Below are 13,751 nucleotides of genomic sequence, written 5' to 3'. Positions count from 1 at the left end.
AATATTTCTGATTTTAAAATAATTTATAAATTACATACCTCTTTTTTTTTTTTAAGGCAAAACAAGAAACAGGAGTGCAAAGAAACTTTTTTTTTTTTACAACTTTGCACTTTTCCACAGTAGTCTTTGTCCTTAAGTTAGAAAATAGCCCCCCCTTGTGACCAAAAATCAGCTAATTGGGCAAAAGAGCAAAAAACGAAACAAACTTTAAGCAAGTCTCCAGAGAGGAGGAGGCAGGAAATCAAGAAAAGACTGCCCCTTCAGAATGATGTTAGTGTTACATTTCTTAGGTTAGAAATTGCTGGTTCGTAAACACTTAAAATACCCCTTTGTTGATGGTGCTGTGGTTAATTCTGGTTATTAACTCTAATTCCAAAAGTAGATTTATATTTGATCTATCCTGTAGGAAATTAATTTTTATAAAATTCTTTTTCTTACTTTTATAATGTATATTCACTGTTGGCTTGTAGAACATGTATAAGATGAACAATCATAACCAACATCCTTACTTTTTTTTTTCCTGAAAACTATTAACAATAATGAGGTCGCTAATGAAGGTAGCAGTTTTGGTAGGTTAATGGGGATTTAGAAAGACAAAATAGATGGGGCGCCTGGGTGGCTCAGTCGGTTAAGCATCCAACTTCAGCTCAGATCATGACCTCACAGTTCGTGGGTTTGAGCCTCGTGTTGAGCTCTGTGCTGACTGCTCAGAGCCTGGAGCCTGCTTCAGATTCTGTGTCTCCCTCTCTCTCTGCCCCTCCCCTGCTTACTCTCTGTCTTTCAAAAATAAATAAACATTTAAAAAAGTTAAAAAAAGAAAGACAAAATAGAAAATTAGGTAGTCAAAGATAATTTCTAAAATTTAAATATTTTCAAATCAGCTGCCTTTAATATTATCCCCATATCCTTGTAAACTATTTTTAAAAATAGCAGAATCATGAATTACTATTTTGGGTAGCCAGATATGATGGGCATAGTCCCTGAATGCTGAAGAAAGCCTAAAGACTGCCATTTTTCTTTTTTAAAGTGAAATAGAACAACCTTGCCAAGAAAATGTAGATGTAGTTAAGCTTTAACACCTAGAAAAACACTGAAGCAAATCTCTGATCGGCCAATTTGGATTCATCTCTAGGAAAGTGCAGAATATAAAAACAAAACAAAAATGTAGCTTTGTAAACACAAAAGTACACGAGCTTAATCTAACTAAAATTAAGATGAACTGAGATTAAAATGAACTACTGAAGTAAAATTAATCCAATTTCCTGAATAACAATAATAGTTATTGTTAGTATTTGCTCTAACATTTATTGAGGGTTTATTATTAACCAGGCATTATGCTAAGCACTCCACGCATATTATCTCATACAATATAACAACTTACTATTGTTATAATTCACATTTCACAAATGAAGAAATTGGGGTTTATGGAGTTTAAGTTCTGTGACCTGTGATCAAATCATAGGTCAAATTTCAAACTCAGAGCTGGCTCACTAACTCTTAACCTCTATGTTTGTTGGAAACCAGGACTGGTATTCCCAGGATCACATACTTCACCTTCTACATTTTTAAGTTGTATCTAATTCAGTGATGGGTATTTGGATCAATCTGTAAAAGCTGGAATCTTCCACATGATGTAATCCCCAAATTGCTTAACAAAGACACTGTTGTTAAGAGAGCCCACTGGGTAGATTAAAGAATCAAAAGTCAAGGAGGGAGAAAAGTGTGGCATTTTGACTAAAGAGAGGAAGACCAGGGATTCAGTTTGGGAAGACTCTTTAGATTATTCTCAAGGTAAGGATTTAGACTTTCTGATTCTATGAAGCAGAATATTAGATGATAATTATGTTCTTTAGCATCTGGAATCCAGACATACCAAAGCTGTATGTCTCTAGGTCTGCTTCAGGATGGGATACAGCATTCTATTTTAGTGTGGAACAATTCAGGGAATCTCATCCTCATTTTAATTCATCCATAAGTCGTATCAGTCTCCCCCACCCCCTGCCCACCCATGGTCTGTTTTCTTTTTCCTCTTCCTCCTCCTTTTCCTCTTCCTCCTCTTCCTTCTCCTTCTTCTCCTCTTCCCCCAATCCTTCCCTCCTTCTCCTCCTTCCCCTTCTTCCCTTCCCTTTCCCTTCTTCCTCCTTTTCCTCCTCCCACCCTCCTCTTCTTCTTCTCCTTCTTTTTTTCTGTCTCTGTAATTCCCCTGTCAAAACTTTTCTGGAATGGAGCCATGCACAGGAACAGGCACCTAGTTAATACTTGTTGAATGAGTGGAGGAAGTGACACAAAAGAGCCTTCAATTATGAAGAGTTACATCTAGATAAAGGAGATGGAGGATATTCCAGGTAGAATATCTTGAGCAGTGTGGGTGTGCCTAGGGGGCTCAGTCAGTTAAGCAACTGGCTCTCAATCTTGGCTCAAGTCAAGGTCTTACAGTTTGTGGGCCCTGCGTTGGACTATCAGTGCAGAATCTGCTTGGGATTCTCTCATTCCCTCTCTCTTTGCCCTTCCCCTTCATGTGTGCTCTCTTTCTTCCTCTCAAAATAGATGAACTAAAAAAATTTAAAAACAAAACTGAGCAGTATGAATTATTTAGGGAGATCCAAGTGGCTAAACATGGCTGGAGTAAAGGCTGTGTGATAGAAAGATTGTACAGCTTAGTGACAGCTAAAAGCCAGGACTCTGGAGCCTGCTAGCTATCCATGGTTTGAATATTGTTTCCACCAATCATGAGCTGTGGTTCTCTGGTCAAATGAGATAACCTCACAGCACCTACCTCATGAGGTATTAGGAAGATTAAATGAATTATAGCATAAGAAGTGCTTGGAACAGTGTATAATACATAATGAGTACTCAACAAATATGGATCCTACTATTACTACTATTATCAGGTAGGTGAGTAGTGGGTGGGTACAGGTCTTGGAGCTTCCTATGTAAAAAAGAAGAACATTTATGCCAAAAGCCACTGAGAGTTTTTGAAGATTTGTAAAAATTGAGGAGACAGGGTGTGATTTGAATTTTGTGATTCTGGGACCAAACTGAAGACTGAGGAGGCAGTCCAGATGAAAAGAAATAAGGACAGAAACTAAGTCAATTCTAGGAGTTGTGGAGAGGAGAAAGAACACCTAGGGAGAGTTATCATGCTGAATCATAGGACTTGGCACCTAACTGGGTTAGAGAGAGGGCCAAATCTCAGTTGTCAGGCAGGGGAAAGTGTATGAGTAAAGATATGTCACTGAGAATGGGAATATCAGGAAAGAGGTGGATTTGGAGGAAGATGAGGAGTTTAGTTCTGTACATGGTATCTTTGGTTTTAGACATGTAAGTTTGAAGAGAACAGACAAGTACCAATGCCCTAGTAAGCATTGGAACTGAGAAGAATCCTAGCCAATGTATTAAGTCAAGATGTTTATACTTCTGGGCTTAAGAACAATAATTTTTTTTGTTGATTATTTAAGATGCTACCTATACCTTAATTACAGATTGTCACAGACTTTGACTCTGGAGTTCTCTTTTGTCCAGCAAGACAGCAGGCACAGAATTGAATACAAGAGAGGCTAATGTTCGGGAGGAGACAAGAGCCCCGAGTAAGGGTCCTTGCTCCATATTTATTAGGATCAGAAGGCTTACAAACGTGATGGATGTGCAAAAAGAGATAATAAAACAGTGATCATTAACTCAAGTGTGTGAGAGAAAGGGGTTTTCAAAGATATGTGGTATTAGGGATTTCAGTCAATACAAAACAAAATTGCAGCACCGAGCAGACGGCTGTTTACTGCAGGTGCCAGGTGCCATGTCTGTTTACCTTAACTTGTCTAGGGGATAAGACAGATGGAGAACGCTATCTCAGGGTTAATAAGGCATTTATGTATGTATGTATGTGTGTGTGTGTGTGTATGTATGTATGTATGTATGTATGTATGTATGTATGTATTTTTGTTTTTACTGATTAGCTCCAGGTAATTTTGCCTTGCTGTGGAGGTCTTTTTTTTTAATTAAATATAATTTATTGTCAAATTGGTTTCCATACAACACCCAGTGCTCATCCCTACAGGTGCCCTCCTAAATGCCCATAACCCACTTTCCCTTCTCCCCCACCCCCCCATCAACCCTCAGTTTGGTCTCAGTAAGAGTCTCTTATGGTTTGTCTCCCTCCCTCTCTGTAACTTTTTTTTTTCCCCTTCCCCTCCCCCATGGTCTTCTGTTAAGTTTCTCAGGATCCACATAAGAGTGAAAACATATGGTATCTGTCTTTCTCTGTATGACTTATTTCACTTAGCCCAATACCCTCCAGTTCCATCCAGGTTGCTACAAATGGCCAGATTTCATTCTTTCTCATTGCCAAATAGTATTCCATTGTATATATAAACCACAACTTCTTTATCCATTCATCAGTTGATGGACATTTAGGCTCCTTCCATAATTTGGCTATTGTTGAAAGTGCTGCTATAAACATTGGGGGTACAAGTGCCCCTATGCATCAGTACTCCTGTATCCCTGGGGTAAATTCCTAGCAGTGCTATTGCTGGGTCATAGGGTAGATCTATTTTTAATTTTTTGAGGAATCTCCACCCTATTTTCCAGAGTGGCTGCACCAGTTTGCATGCCTACCAACAGTGCAAGAGGGTTCCCGTTTCTCCACATCCTCTCCAGCATCTATAGTCTCCTGATTTGTTCATTTTAGCCACTCTGACTGGCATGAGGTGGTGTCTCAGTGTGGTTTTGATTTGTATTTCCCTGATGATGAGTGACGTTGAGCATCTTTTCATGTGTCTGTTGGCCATCTGGATGTCTCCTTTAGAAAAGTGTCTATTCATGTCTTCTGCCCATTTCTTCACTGGATTATTTGTTTTTCGGGTGTGGAGTTTGGTGAGTTCTTTATAGATTTTGGATACTAGCCCTTTATCTGATGTGTCATTTGCAAATATCTTTTCCCATTCTGTCAGTTGCCTTTTAGTTTTGTTGATTGTTTCCTCTGCAGTGCAGAGCTTTTTATCTTCATGAGGTCCCAACAGTTCTTTTTTGCTTTTAATTCCCTTGCCTTTGGAGATGTGTCGAGTAAGAAATTGCTGCGACTGAGGTCAAAGAGGTTTTTTCCTGCTTTTTCCTCTAGGGTTTTGATGGTGTCCTGTCCCACACTCAGGTCCTTCATCCATTTTGAGTTTATTTTTGTGAATGGTGTAAGAAAGTGGTCTAGTTTCATTCTTCTGCATGTTGCTGTCCAGTTCTCCCAGCACCATTTGTTAAAGAGACTGTCTTTTTTCCATTGGATGTTCTTTCCTGCTTTGTCAAAGATTAGTTGACCATACATTTGTGAGTCCAATTCTGGGGTCTCTGTTCTATTCCATTGGTCTATGTGTCTGTTTTTGTGCCAATACCATGCTCTCTTGATGATTACAGCTTTTGTAGTAGAGGCTAAAGTCTGGGATTGTGATGCCTCCCATTCTGGTTTTGTTCTTCAAGATTACTTTGGCTATTTGGGGTCTTTTGTGGTTCCATATAAATTTTAGGATTGCTTGTTCTAGCCTCGAGAAGAATGCTGGTGCAATTTTGATTGGGATTGCATTGAATGTGTAGATAGCTTTGGGTAGTATTGACATTTTAACAATATTTATTCTTCCAATCCATGAGCATGGAATGTTTTTCCATTTCTTTGTATCTTCTTCAATTTCCTTCATAAGCTTTCTATAGTTTTCAGCATACAGATCTTTTACATGTTTGGTTAGGTTTTATTCCTAGGTATTTTATGCTTCTTGGTGCAATTGTGAATGGGATCAGTTTCTTTATTTCTCTTTCTGTTGCTTCATTATTGGTGTATAAAAATGCAACCGATTACTATACATTAATTTTGTACCCTGCCACTTTGCTGAATTCATGTATCAGTTCTAGCAGACTTTTGGTGGAGTCTGTCAGGTTTTCCATGTAGAGTATCACGTTGTCTGTGAAAAGTGAAAGTTTGACTTCATCTTTGCCAATTGTGATGCCTTTGATTTCATTTGTCTGTTTAGACAAACCAATAACCAGGGTAACCAGCCTAGAGGAGGGAAGAGATAAGGAGGAAAAATGGTGGGGAGAATATATCTGTATATCCAGAATTGACCTGGAATTAAGCCAGGCAATGCTGCAGCACTGGTCTAGAGGAGCCATCCATCTGGTTAAACAGGGTCTGTCTTGCTCCAGTAGATACACAGTTACCCAGTGTGGAGGGGCATGGTTTGGTGTAGGCTGGTCCTGCCTCCACTGTGGGACCCTCGGATGATCCCTGAAGCCCTGCCTTGGTGGTGGAGCGGGGGGGAATGGCGATCCCCTAGTCTCTTCTCCATGGACCTGGTGGACTCCGTTTGAGTCATCCTCATTGTGCCATGGGCCCAGACGGGGCTGTCCTTCTCGCTCCACCAACTCCCCTGACCCTGGACTTGGCTGGGAATCAAAGACCAGCTCCATGCGCTCTGACACTGGGGAAGCGCCTCTCTGTGTGGCACAATATGTGGTCTCAGTTGGCTTTGTCTGTGCCGCAGCACTTCAGGGAGGGTTGCCTTCTCCTACTGCGGACTGCCCCGCCAACCTCGCTGGGCCCTGGGGGTGGTGGGTGCAGGCAGGCTTTGTCTTTTCCCACAGTGCTCCTGAGAGGGGGCCACTTTCTCCTAGTGCAGACTGCTCCCCTGATCTACCCCCAAACCCAGGGCTGGCTCCCCTCTTCCCCAGGTGCACAAACAGGGACCCGGCCGCAGTCTGAAGAAAACCCTGCAGTTAGAGATAGGATCCCTCTCAGTCCCAGTCGGAGGTTTTTCTCTTGTCCAGATACAGTCCTACACTTCCCCGGCCGCTCCTTCTCTGCCTTTTGTCTCTCCGCAGAAGGGGCTCCCTCCCCTCCATGTCTACGAAGCCTGTTTTATCTTCCCCAATTCACAATCACCCACCTATCGTTTCTCAAGTTGTCCCATTTTCTTCTTGGTAGATTCAGTCTCTTTTCCTCCCAGACTGTTGGGGTTCAAAGTCCTTTGGCTTCAGAACTTCTTTGTTTGAGAGATGTGGGAGGTATGGATCCCCCTATTTCTCCACCATGTTGGGTGGGTGTGGCGGAGGTCTTTTTTGCCCTCCTTACCTGTTTACCTATTCTAGGAAGCTTTAGTCCTGTGGAAGCAGATTTCTGCTCTGCTCTTTGTTCTACACTGGGCCGCTTTTGCCCTGTGGCCACTTTCTGCCCTAAGCCTTGTTGACCCATTGGTGCAAGCTCAGGGAATTCTTTTTTAAATTTTTTTTTTCAACGTTTATTTATTTTTGGGACAGAGAGAGACAGAGCATGAACGGGGGAGGGGCAGAGAGAGAGGGAGACACAGAATCGGAAACAGGCTCGGAGCCATCAGCCCAGAGCCTGACGCGGGGCTCGAACTCACGGAGGGAATTCTTAAGCTTATTCCCCACAATAGATATTAATATTAAAAAGATTAACCAAACCCCATCCAGAAAATGGTGAAGTTGGGAGATTCTTTGGGCGATTCAAGAACATTATGATTTATTGTTGGACAGGAGTGACTAAAATAAAGGCATTGCTGATTAAGTTATATATTGAGGATTTTGTTAAATGACCTTCTTTGCAGTGAACTGCCTTTGATTGGACAAATAAAATATAGACATTATTTGTGCATAAATATTAACATGTGCATGTATATATGTTTGTAGTTTCTCACTTTTTAGTCATTCAAAAATTTAACTATGCCTCTGTAATTTTTCATCTTTCCCCCATAGGTATCTCTGATGAGTATATAACACCTATGTTTAGTTTTTATAAAAGTGTTGCAGAATTGAAAATGACTCAAGAAGAGTATGCTCTGCTTACAGCAATTGTTATCCTCTCTCCAGGTAATTTTATTGTTATGTTTTTATCTTTATGCCATTTGTTTATTCTCCTCCCTCTCCAGTATAATAGCAATAAAGTTTCTTAAAGAAAAGTGTAGAAGACACAGAGGCATAAAGAAAAAATAAAATGGCCTGTAATTCCACTACTCAAATGGAATCATTGTTAATATTTCAGTGTAGTTCTTCCCAGCCTTGCCTGTAAACATTAAAGTCTTTCATTGAATAATTGAGTTTGGAACACCTACTATGTACTAAACATGGTTCCAGACAATGGAGGATACAGCAGTAAAGAAACAGGCCAAATATAGCTACATAGAGCTTGCATCCTAGTAGGATGAGAAAGACAATAAATGAAGAAACAAAAATAACTTTCAGGAGGTGGTAATGGTAAAACAACTATAAAGATGAGGCTATAAGGAAGGAAAGTGGCAGCAGAATGTTATAATTGGTGGGCAGGAAAGGCTTTTCTAAGGGATTGAAATTTGAACAGGGAAGTAAAGGAAGTTACATCCTTTTTAAACTTACTTTTTTTTTAAGTTTATGTATGTATGTAGGTATGTATGTATGTATTTATTTATTGAGAAAAAGAGAGAGAGAGTACAAGGAGGGGAGCGACGGAGAGAGAAAAATCCCAAGCAGGCTCTGCACTACCAGAGTGGAGATGGAATGACATGGGGCTCAATCTCATGAACTGTGAGATCATGCCCTGAGCCAAATCAAGAGTTGGACTCTTAGCTGACTGAGCCACTCAGGTGCCCCTACATCTTTTTTAACATAATATAGAGCATACTATCTTTTCTTTAAAGTTTTTTTCCCCATGTCATTAAAAAATTATATTTGCAGTATATTTCAAACTTTGTTGAAATATATGTATCCATCATATTTATCATATTAATGTACAATCACTTACTTAATTGTTACCATGTTTGGATATTCAGGATGTTTCCAATATTTCAATATTAGCCTTAAACCGTTTTTATATATAATATTGAGGCAGAAACTAGTTGTTACTTAATTTTTTTACCATAAAACTTATAATTAAAAAAACTTCTTGACCATATATCTAAAGCTACACACACACACACACACACACACACACACACACACACCCCTATGACCTAGCAATTCTGCTACTTAGAATACACCCACTAGAAATGATGCTTATGTCTACCATATGGGTTACCTTTGGGGGCATGGATTAAAAGGAGAATTTAGAGAGGCTTCTGTGGTGGGCCAGTAGATGTTCTATATCTTGATCTAGTTGTGATTACATGAATATATACGTGTGTGTGTGAAAATTCATCAAGTTGAACACGTTATTTGTACATTTAGAAGTGCACATTTGTAAGTTACGTTGCAAGAAAGTTACCATTGCTATTATTATGCCAAATGAATACTTTTCTACTTTTTATTTTGTCGTCTTATTTTAAACTTCAAAACAGACAGACAATACATAAAGGACAGAGAGGCAGTAGAGAAGCTTCAGGAACCACTGCTTGATGTGCTACAAAAGCTGTGCAAGATTTATCAGCCTGAAAATCCTCAACACTTTGCCTGTCTCCTGGGTCGACTGACTGAGTTGCGGACATTCAATCATCACCATGCCGAGATGCTGATGTCTTGGAGAGTAAATGACCACAAATTTACCCCACTTCTCTGTGAAATCTGGGATGTGCAGTGATGAGCATTGCAGGAGCAACAGCATCTAGTGATTTATTTTCCTTATAATATAAATCTGATGTATAACTTTCTTTTATTTCATTTGTACCTGGTTTCACACAAGAATTTTGATGAATATTTATGCAGTAATTATGTAACTTCTACCATTGTAAATATGAAGCTAGATAGGATTACTTTCTTTACATTGTATTTTACATGGATTCAGGGATTCTTTCACTCTAAGTGGCATGCCCTGTTTGCCTAATCAAACTGATCATTCTTCACTTCTATCTTTTGAAATAGGGAAAATTTCATTTTGCTCTTTATCTTACCTTGTTGCATATATTTTATAAAAGAGTTGTGTTCAATTTTGGCAATAAACTCAGCATAATGGCAACAGGCTTTTCTTCCAGAACAAAATTTGAAAAATATACAAACTCATTTCTTTAAATGGTCAATGACATCATATTGGGCCCGGGGGTGGGGTGATGGATAAACTCTCACAGCACAAATGGTGCTCTTCTAATCCCTGAAGAAGCCCTGGTGAATACTCATTTATTTGTAATAGCCCTCAGATTATTTCATTTGAAGTTCAAAGAGATAGCACACAGAAAAGTTAATGATTCTCGAGTGAAGTATTCCCTCAAGCAAACCCTTTCCACAATTAGGGTCTTGAAGCAGTATTTACAAATCCAGAGTATGCAGATAACTCCAGTGTTGGAATATTCCCTTTTCTCTCTTAAAAGTACTCACTATTGGCTTCAGTGCATATAATCAATCTTTTTTTTTTTTTTTTGGTTTGTTTTGTTTTGCTTTTGGAAAACACTCCTACAGCTGGGTGCACAGCTGTTGTATGCTTCCCCCAAAGCAGGAATTCCTTCATTTCCTTCATTCATTGTTATACTGTTGCATTCTTCTCCCCATTATCCTTTGGTGAACACAATAAAACACCTTCTGTAAGTAATGGGTTTATATCTCCCTTTCTCCTGAAGTCAGTCAAAATGAAGCTTTGCTTAGCATGCGAAAGGTTTTTTGTGTTCAAATATTAGAGCAACCCTGAAGTCCTAAGCATAGAGGAAAGAGGAATGAGTTGGGGCTAGTACTAATTGAATTCCACTTGCTGCAACAAGACTTGAATCCCCATTAAGTAAAGATCCCTATAGGGACAAAGTAACTTCCAGGAGGGGTTTATAAAGAAGTGCAGAGGCAAGTTTTATGGGCTCACTGGGCAAGTCTTATGGAGGTGGGATTTCCCTTGGGCTTGGAAAGATAGCCAGGACTTCCATGGATCAGGGTGAGAGGGAGGAGGATTAAAAGTGGAAGGGGTGGCAGGAACAAAAGCAAAGGGTGGGGAGTTGTGCAGATGTTAAAAAGCACAAGTAATCTGGGGAGAGATCTAGAGTGCACAACCCTTCTTGAGCCTCGGTTTCCCCATTGTGAAATGAAGATACCAGCCCCTACCATCTCAAGGGATTTAGTTCCTGAATGAAAAGGAAGTGGGAAGTTGCAGGCTCACCAAGGAAGAGGGCTGGTAAAGAAAGGACACTTAAGATAGAGAAGTAAATTTCTGAATGCGTGAAAGATGAGATCCAGTTTAGGAAAGGAGTGTGGTTTGGTGTTTCTAGATCACAAGGCATCTGTACAGAAGGTGGTGAGAAATGAGCTGGAAGGGAGAGAGCTAGGAGTTTCTCCTGTAAGTGTGGATTTATTCATGTAGTTACGACCTTGTAATGGCAAATCATAATGCTTGTCATGTAGAAAACTGTGATACAATAAGAAATACATATTGGCGCTTTGTCCCTGGTTCCTGACACAGAGCTTCTAACACCATTGAAATTTCCTAATAGGGGTGAAAGGAGCATCTTTTGTTATTCATAACAAGCCCCTTTCAACCACACCTGATGGGAGATGTTTGCTAGAGGAACCAACCTTGTGATTAGAGAGCTGGATCTTTCAACCCCATCCCCAGACTCTGAAGTGGGGAGAGGTCAATTACCAGTGGCCAGGGATTTAATCAATCATGCCTGTGTAATGGATGTTCCATAAATATCCCTAAATGATGGGTTTGGAGAGTTTTTTGGGTTGGTGCACACATCAAGATGCTGGGGTACAGGGTGCTGGAGAGAGCATGGAAACACCATGTTCTCTCCCCCACCCCCATACCCAACCCTGTGCCTCTTCCATTTGGCTATTATTGAGTTGTACCCTTTATAAGAAACCAGTAATAGTAAATAAACTGTTTCCAGAGTTCTGTGAGCCATACTAGCAAATTCTCAAAATTGAAGAGGGAGTTCATCAGTAAAGATCTTATTTACAAATAAGTTCACATTCTGAGGTTCCAGATGGACATGAATTTGGGCGTGGGGGCACACTATTCCACCCACTACATAGATAGAACATTTTAGTATTAATCACAACTGTTGTTATTGTAACATTTTATATCATTGAATTACTTATATATATTTATAATATACATTTCTTTAAGATAAGCTAAATGTTGTTTTTAATGTAGTTGGTTCTCAATAGACTATCTGCTGAATGAGTAGTTTAATTGATTGTGAATAAATCTAGACTTCCATTGCCCCCAAATTTTATCCAGTACTTCACATGAGACATAATCCATAGATTGACACCCAAAAATATCAAGACATTAAATGCAACAGCAGCTGCCACAAAATGCAGAACAAAACAACTAATCAATCAAAACAAAACAAAACAAAAAAAGCAACAACTACGGTATTCTTAAAAAATTCCAGGGGCTCCTGGGTGGCTCAGTCAGTTAAGCACCTGACTTTGGCTCAGGTCATGATCTCGCAGTTTGTGAGTTCAAGCCCCCATCGGGCTCTGTGCTGACATCTCAAAGTCAGGAGCCTGCTTCAGATTCTGTGTCTCCCTCTCTGCCCCTCCCCCACTCACGCTCGGTCTCTCTCTCTCTCTCTCTCTCTCTTCAAAAATAAATATTAAAAAAATGAAAAATAAATAAAAATTCTAGTATACCTAACATACAGTGTTATATTAGTTTCAGGTATGCAATATAGTAATTCAACAATTCTATATATTACTTAGGGCTCATCAAGATAAGTGAACACTTAATCCCCTTCACCTATTTCACCCATTCCCCTACCAACCTCCCTGTGGTAACTGCCAGTTTGTTCTCCGTAGTTAAGAGTCTGTTTTTTGGTTTGTCTCCATTTTTCTCTGTTCATTTTTTTCTTAAATTCCACAAATGAGTGAAATCATATGGTATTTGTCTCTTCTCTGACTTATTTCACTTAACATTATACTCTCTGGATCCACCCATGTTGTTGCAACTGGCAAGATTTCATTCTTTTTTATGGATAAATAATAGTCCACTGTATATACTTATATATATATATATATATATATATATATATACATATATATATATATATACACACACATATGTAAGTGTGCATGTGTGTGCTTCTGTGTGTATCACATCTTTATCCATTCGTCTATCGGTGGACACCTGGGCTGCTTCCATAATTTGGCTATTGTAAACAATGTTGCAATAAACATAAGGGTGTGTATATCTTCTCAAATTAGTGTTTTTGTATTCTTTGAGTAAACACCCAGTAGTGGAATTACTGGATCATATGGTAGTTCTATGTTTAATTTTTTGAGGAACCTCCATAATGTTTTCCACAGTGGCTGCACTAGTTTGCATTCCCACTAATGGTGCATGAGTTCCTTTTCTTCCACATCCTTGCCAACACTTCTTGTTTCTTGTATTTCTTGTATTTTCTTGTTGTTCTTTGTATTTTTGACTGTAGCCATTCTGACAGGTGTGAGGTGATATCTCATCGTGATTTTGAATTTCTCTGATGATTAGTGATGTTGAGCATCTTTTCATGTGTCTGTGGCTATCTGTATGTCGTCTTTGGAGAAATGTCTGTTCATGTCTTCTATCTTTTAAATTAGATTATTTGAAAAAAATAAATTGGATTATTTGTTTTTGTGGTGTTGAGTTGTATACGTTCTTTGAATATTTATATTTTATTTCAAAGAGAGAGAGAGAGTGAAAGTGGGGGAGAGGGAGAGAGAGAGAGAGAAAGAGAGAGAGAGAATCTTAAGCAGGCACCACGCTTAGTGCAGAGTCTAACTCTGGGCTCAATTCCACGACTCTAGGATCATGACCTGAGCTGAAACCGAGAGTAGGACACTTAACTGACTGAGCCACCAGGCGGTGGGAGTTCTTTATATATTTTTAA

At 39.4% G+C, this 13,751-nt stretch overlaps 1 protein-coding gene across 5 annotated transcripts in view; it reads left to right on the top strand.

The window, feature by feature from the left end:
- Positions 1 to 10,479, top strand: part of NR1H4 (nuclear receptor subfamily 1 group H member 4) — a 72,673-nt gene extending 62,194 nt beyond the window's left edge. For 3 of the 5 annotated variants that reach the window (XM_040491108.1, XM_040491109.1, XM_040491107.1), the window contains 2 exons: positions 7,750 to 7,863; positions 9,303 to 9,541. In XM_040491108.1, the coding sequence (XP_040347042.1) occupies positions 7,750 to 7,863; positions 9,303 to 9,541 (353 nt within the window). Of the gene's footprint in view, positions 1 to 7,749; positions 7,864 to 9,302 lie in introns of all 5 variants that reach the window. The other 2 variants (XM_040491110.1, XM_040491106.1) reach the window with 1 other exon arrangement.
- Positions 10,480 to 13,751: the final 3,272 nt, after the last annotated feature.

This window comes from Herpailurus yagouaroundi, unplaced genomic scaffold (genome assembly GCF_014898765.1).
Source record: "Herpailurus yagouaroundi ecotype Mexico unplaced genomic scaffold, PumYag 182, whole genome shotgun sequence".
Taxonomy (NCBI): domain Eukaryota; kingdom Metazoa; phylum Chordata; class Mammalia; order Carnivora; family Felidae; genus Herpailurus; species Herpailurus yagouaroundi.
The sequence above is the reverse complement of the archived record's forward strand: the minus strand, read 5'-3'. Positions and strand labels throughout refer to the sequence as shown.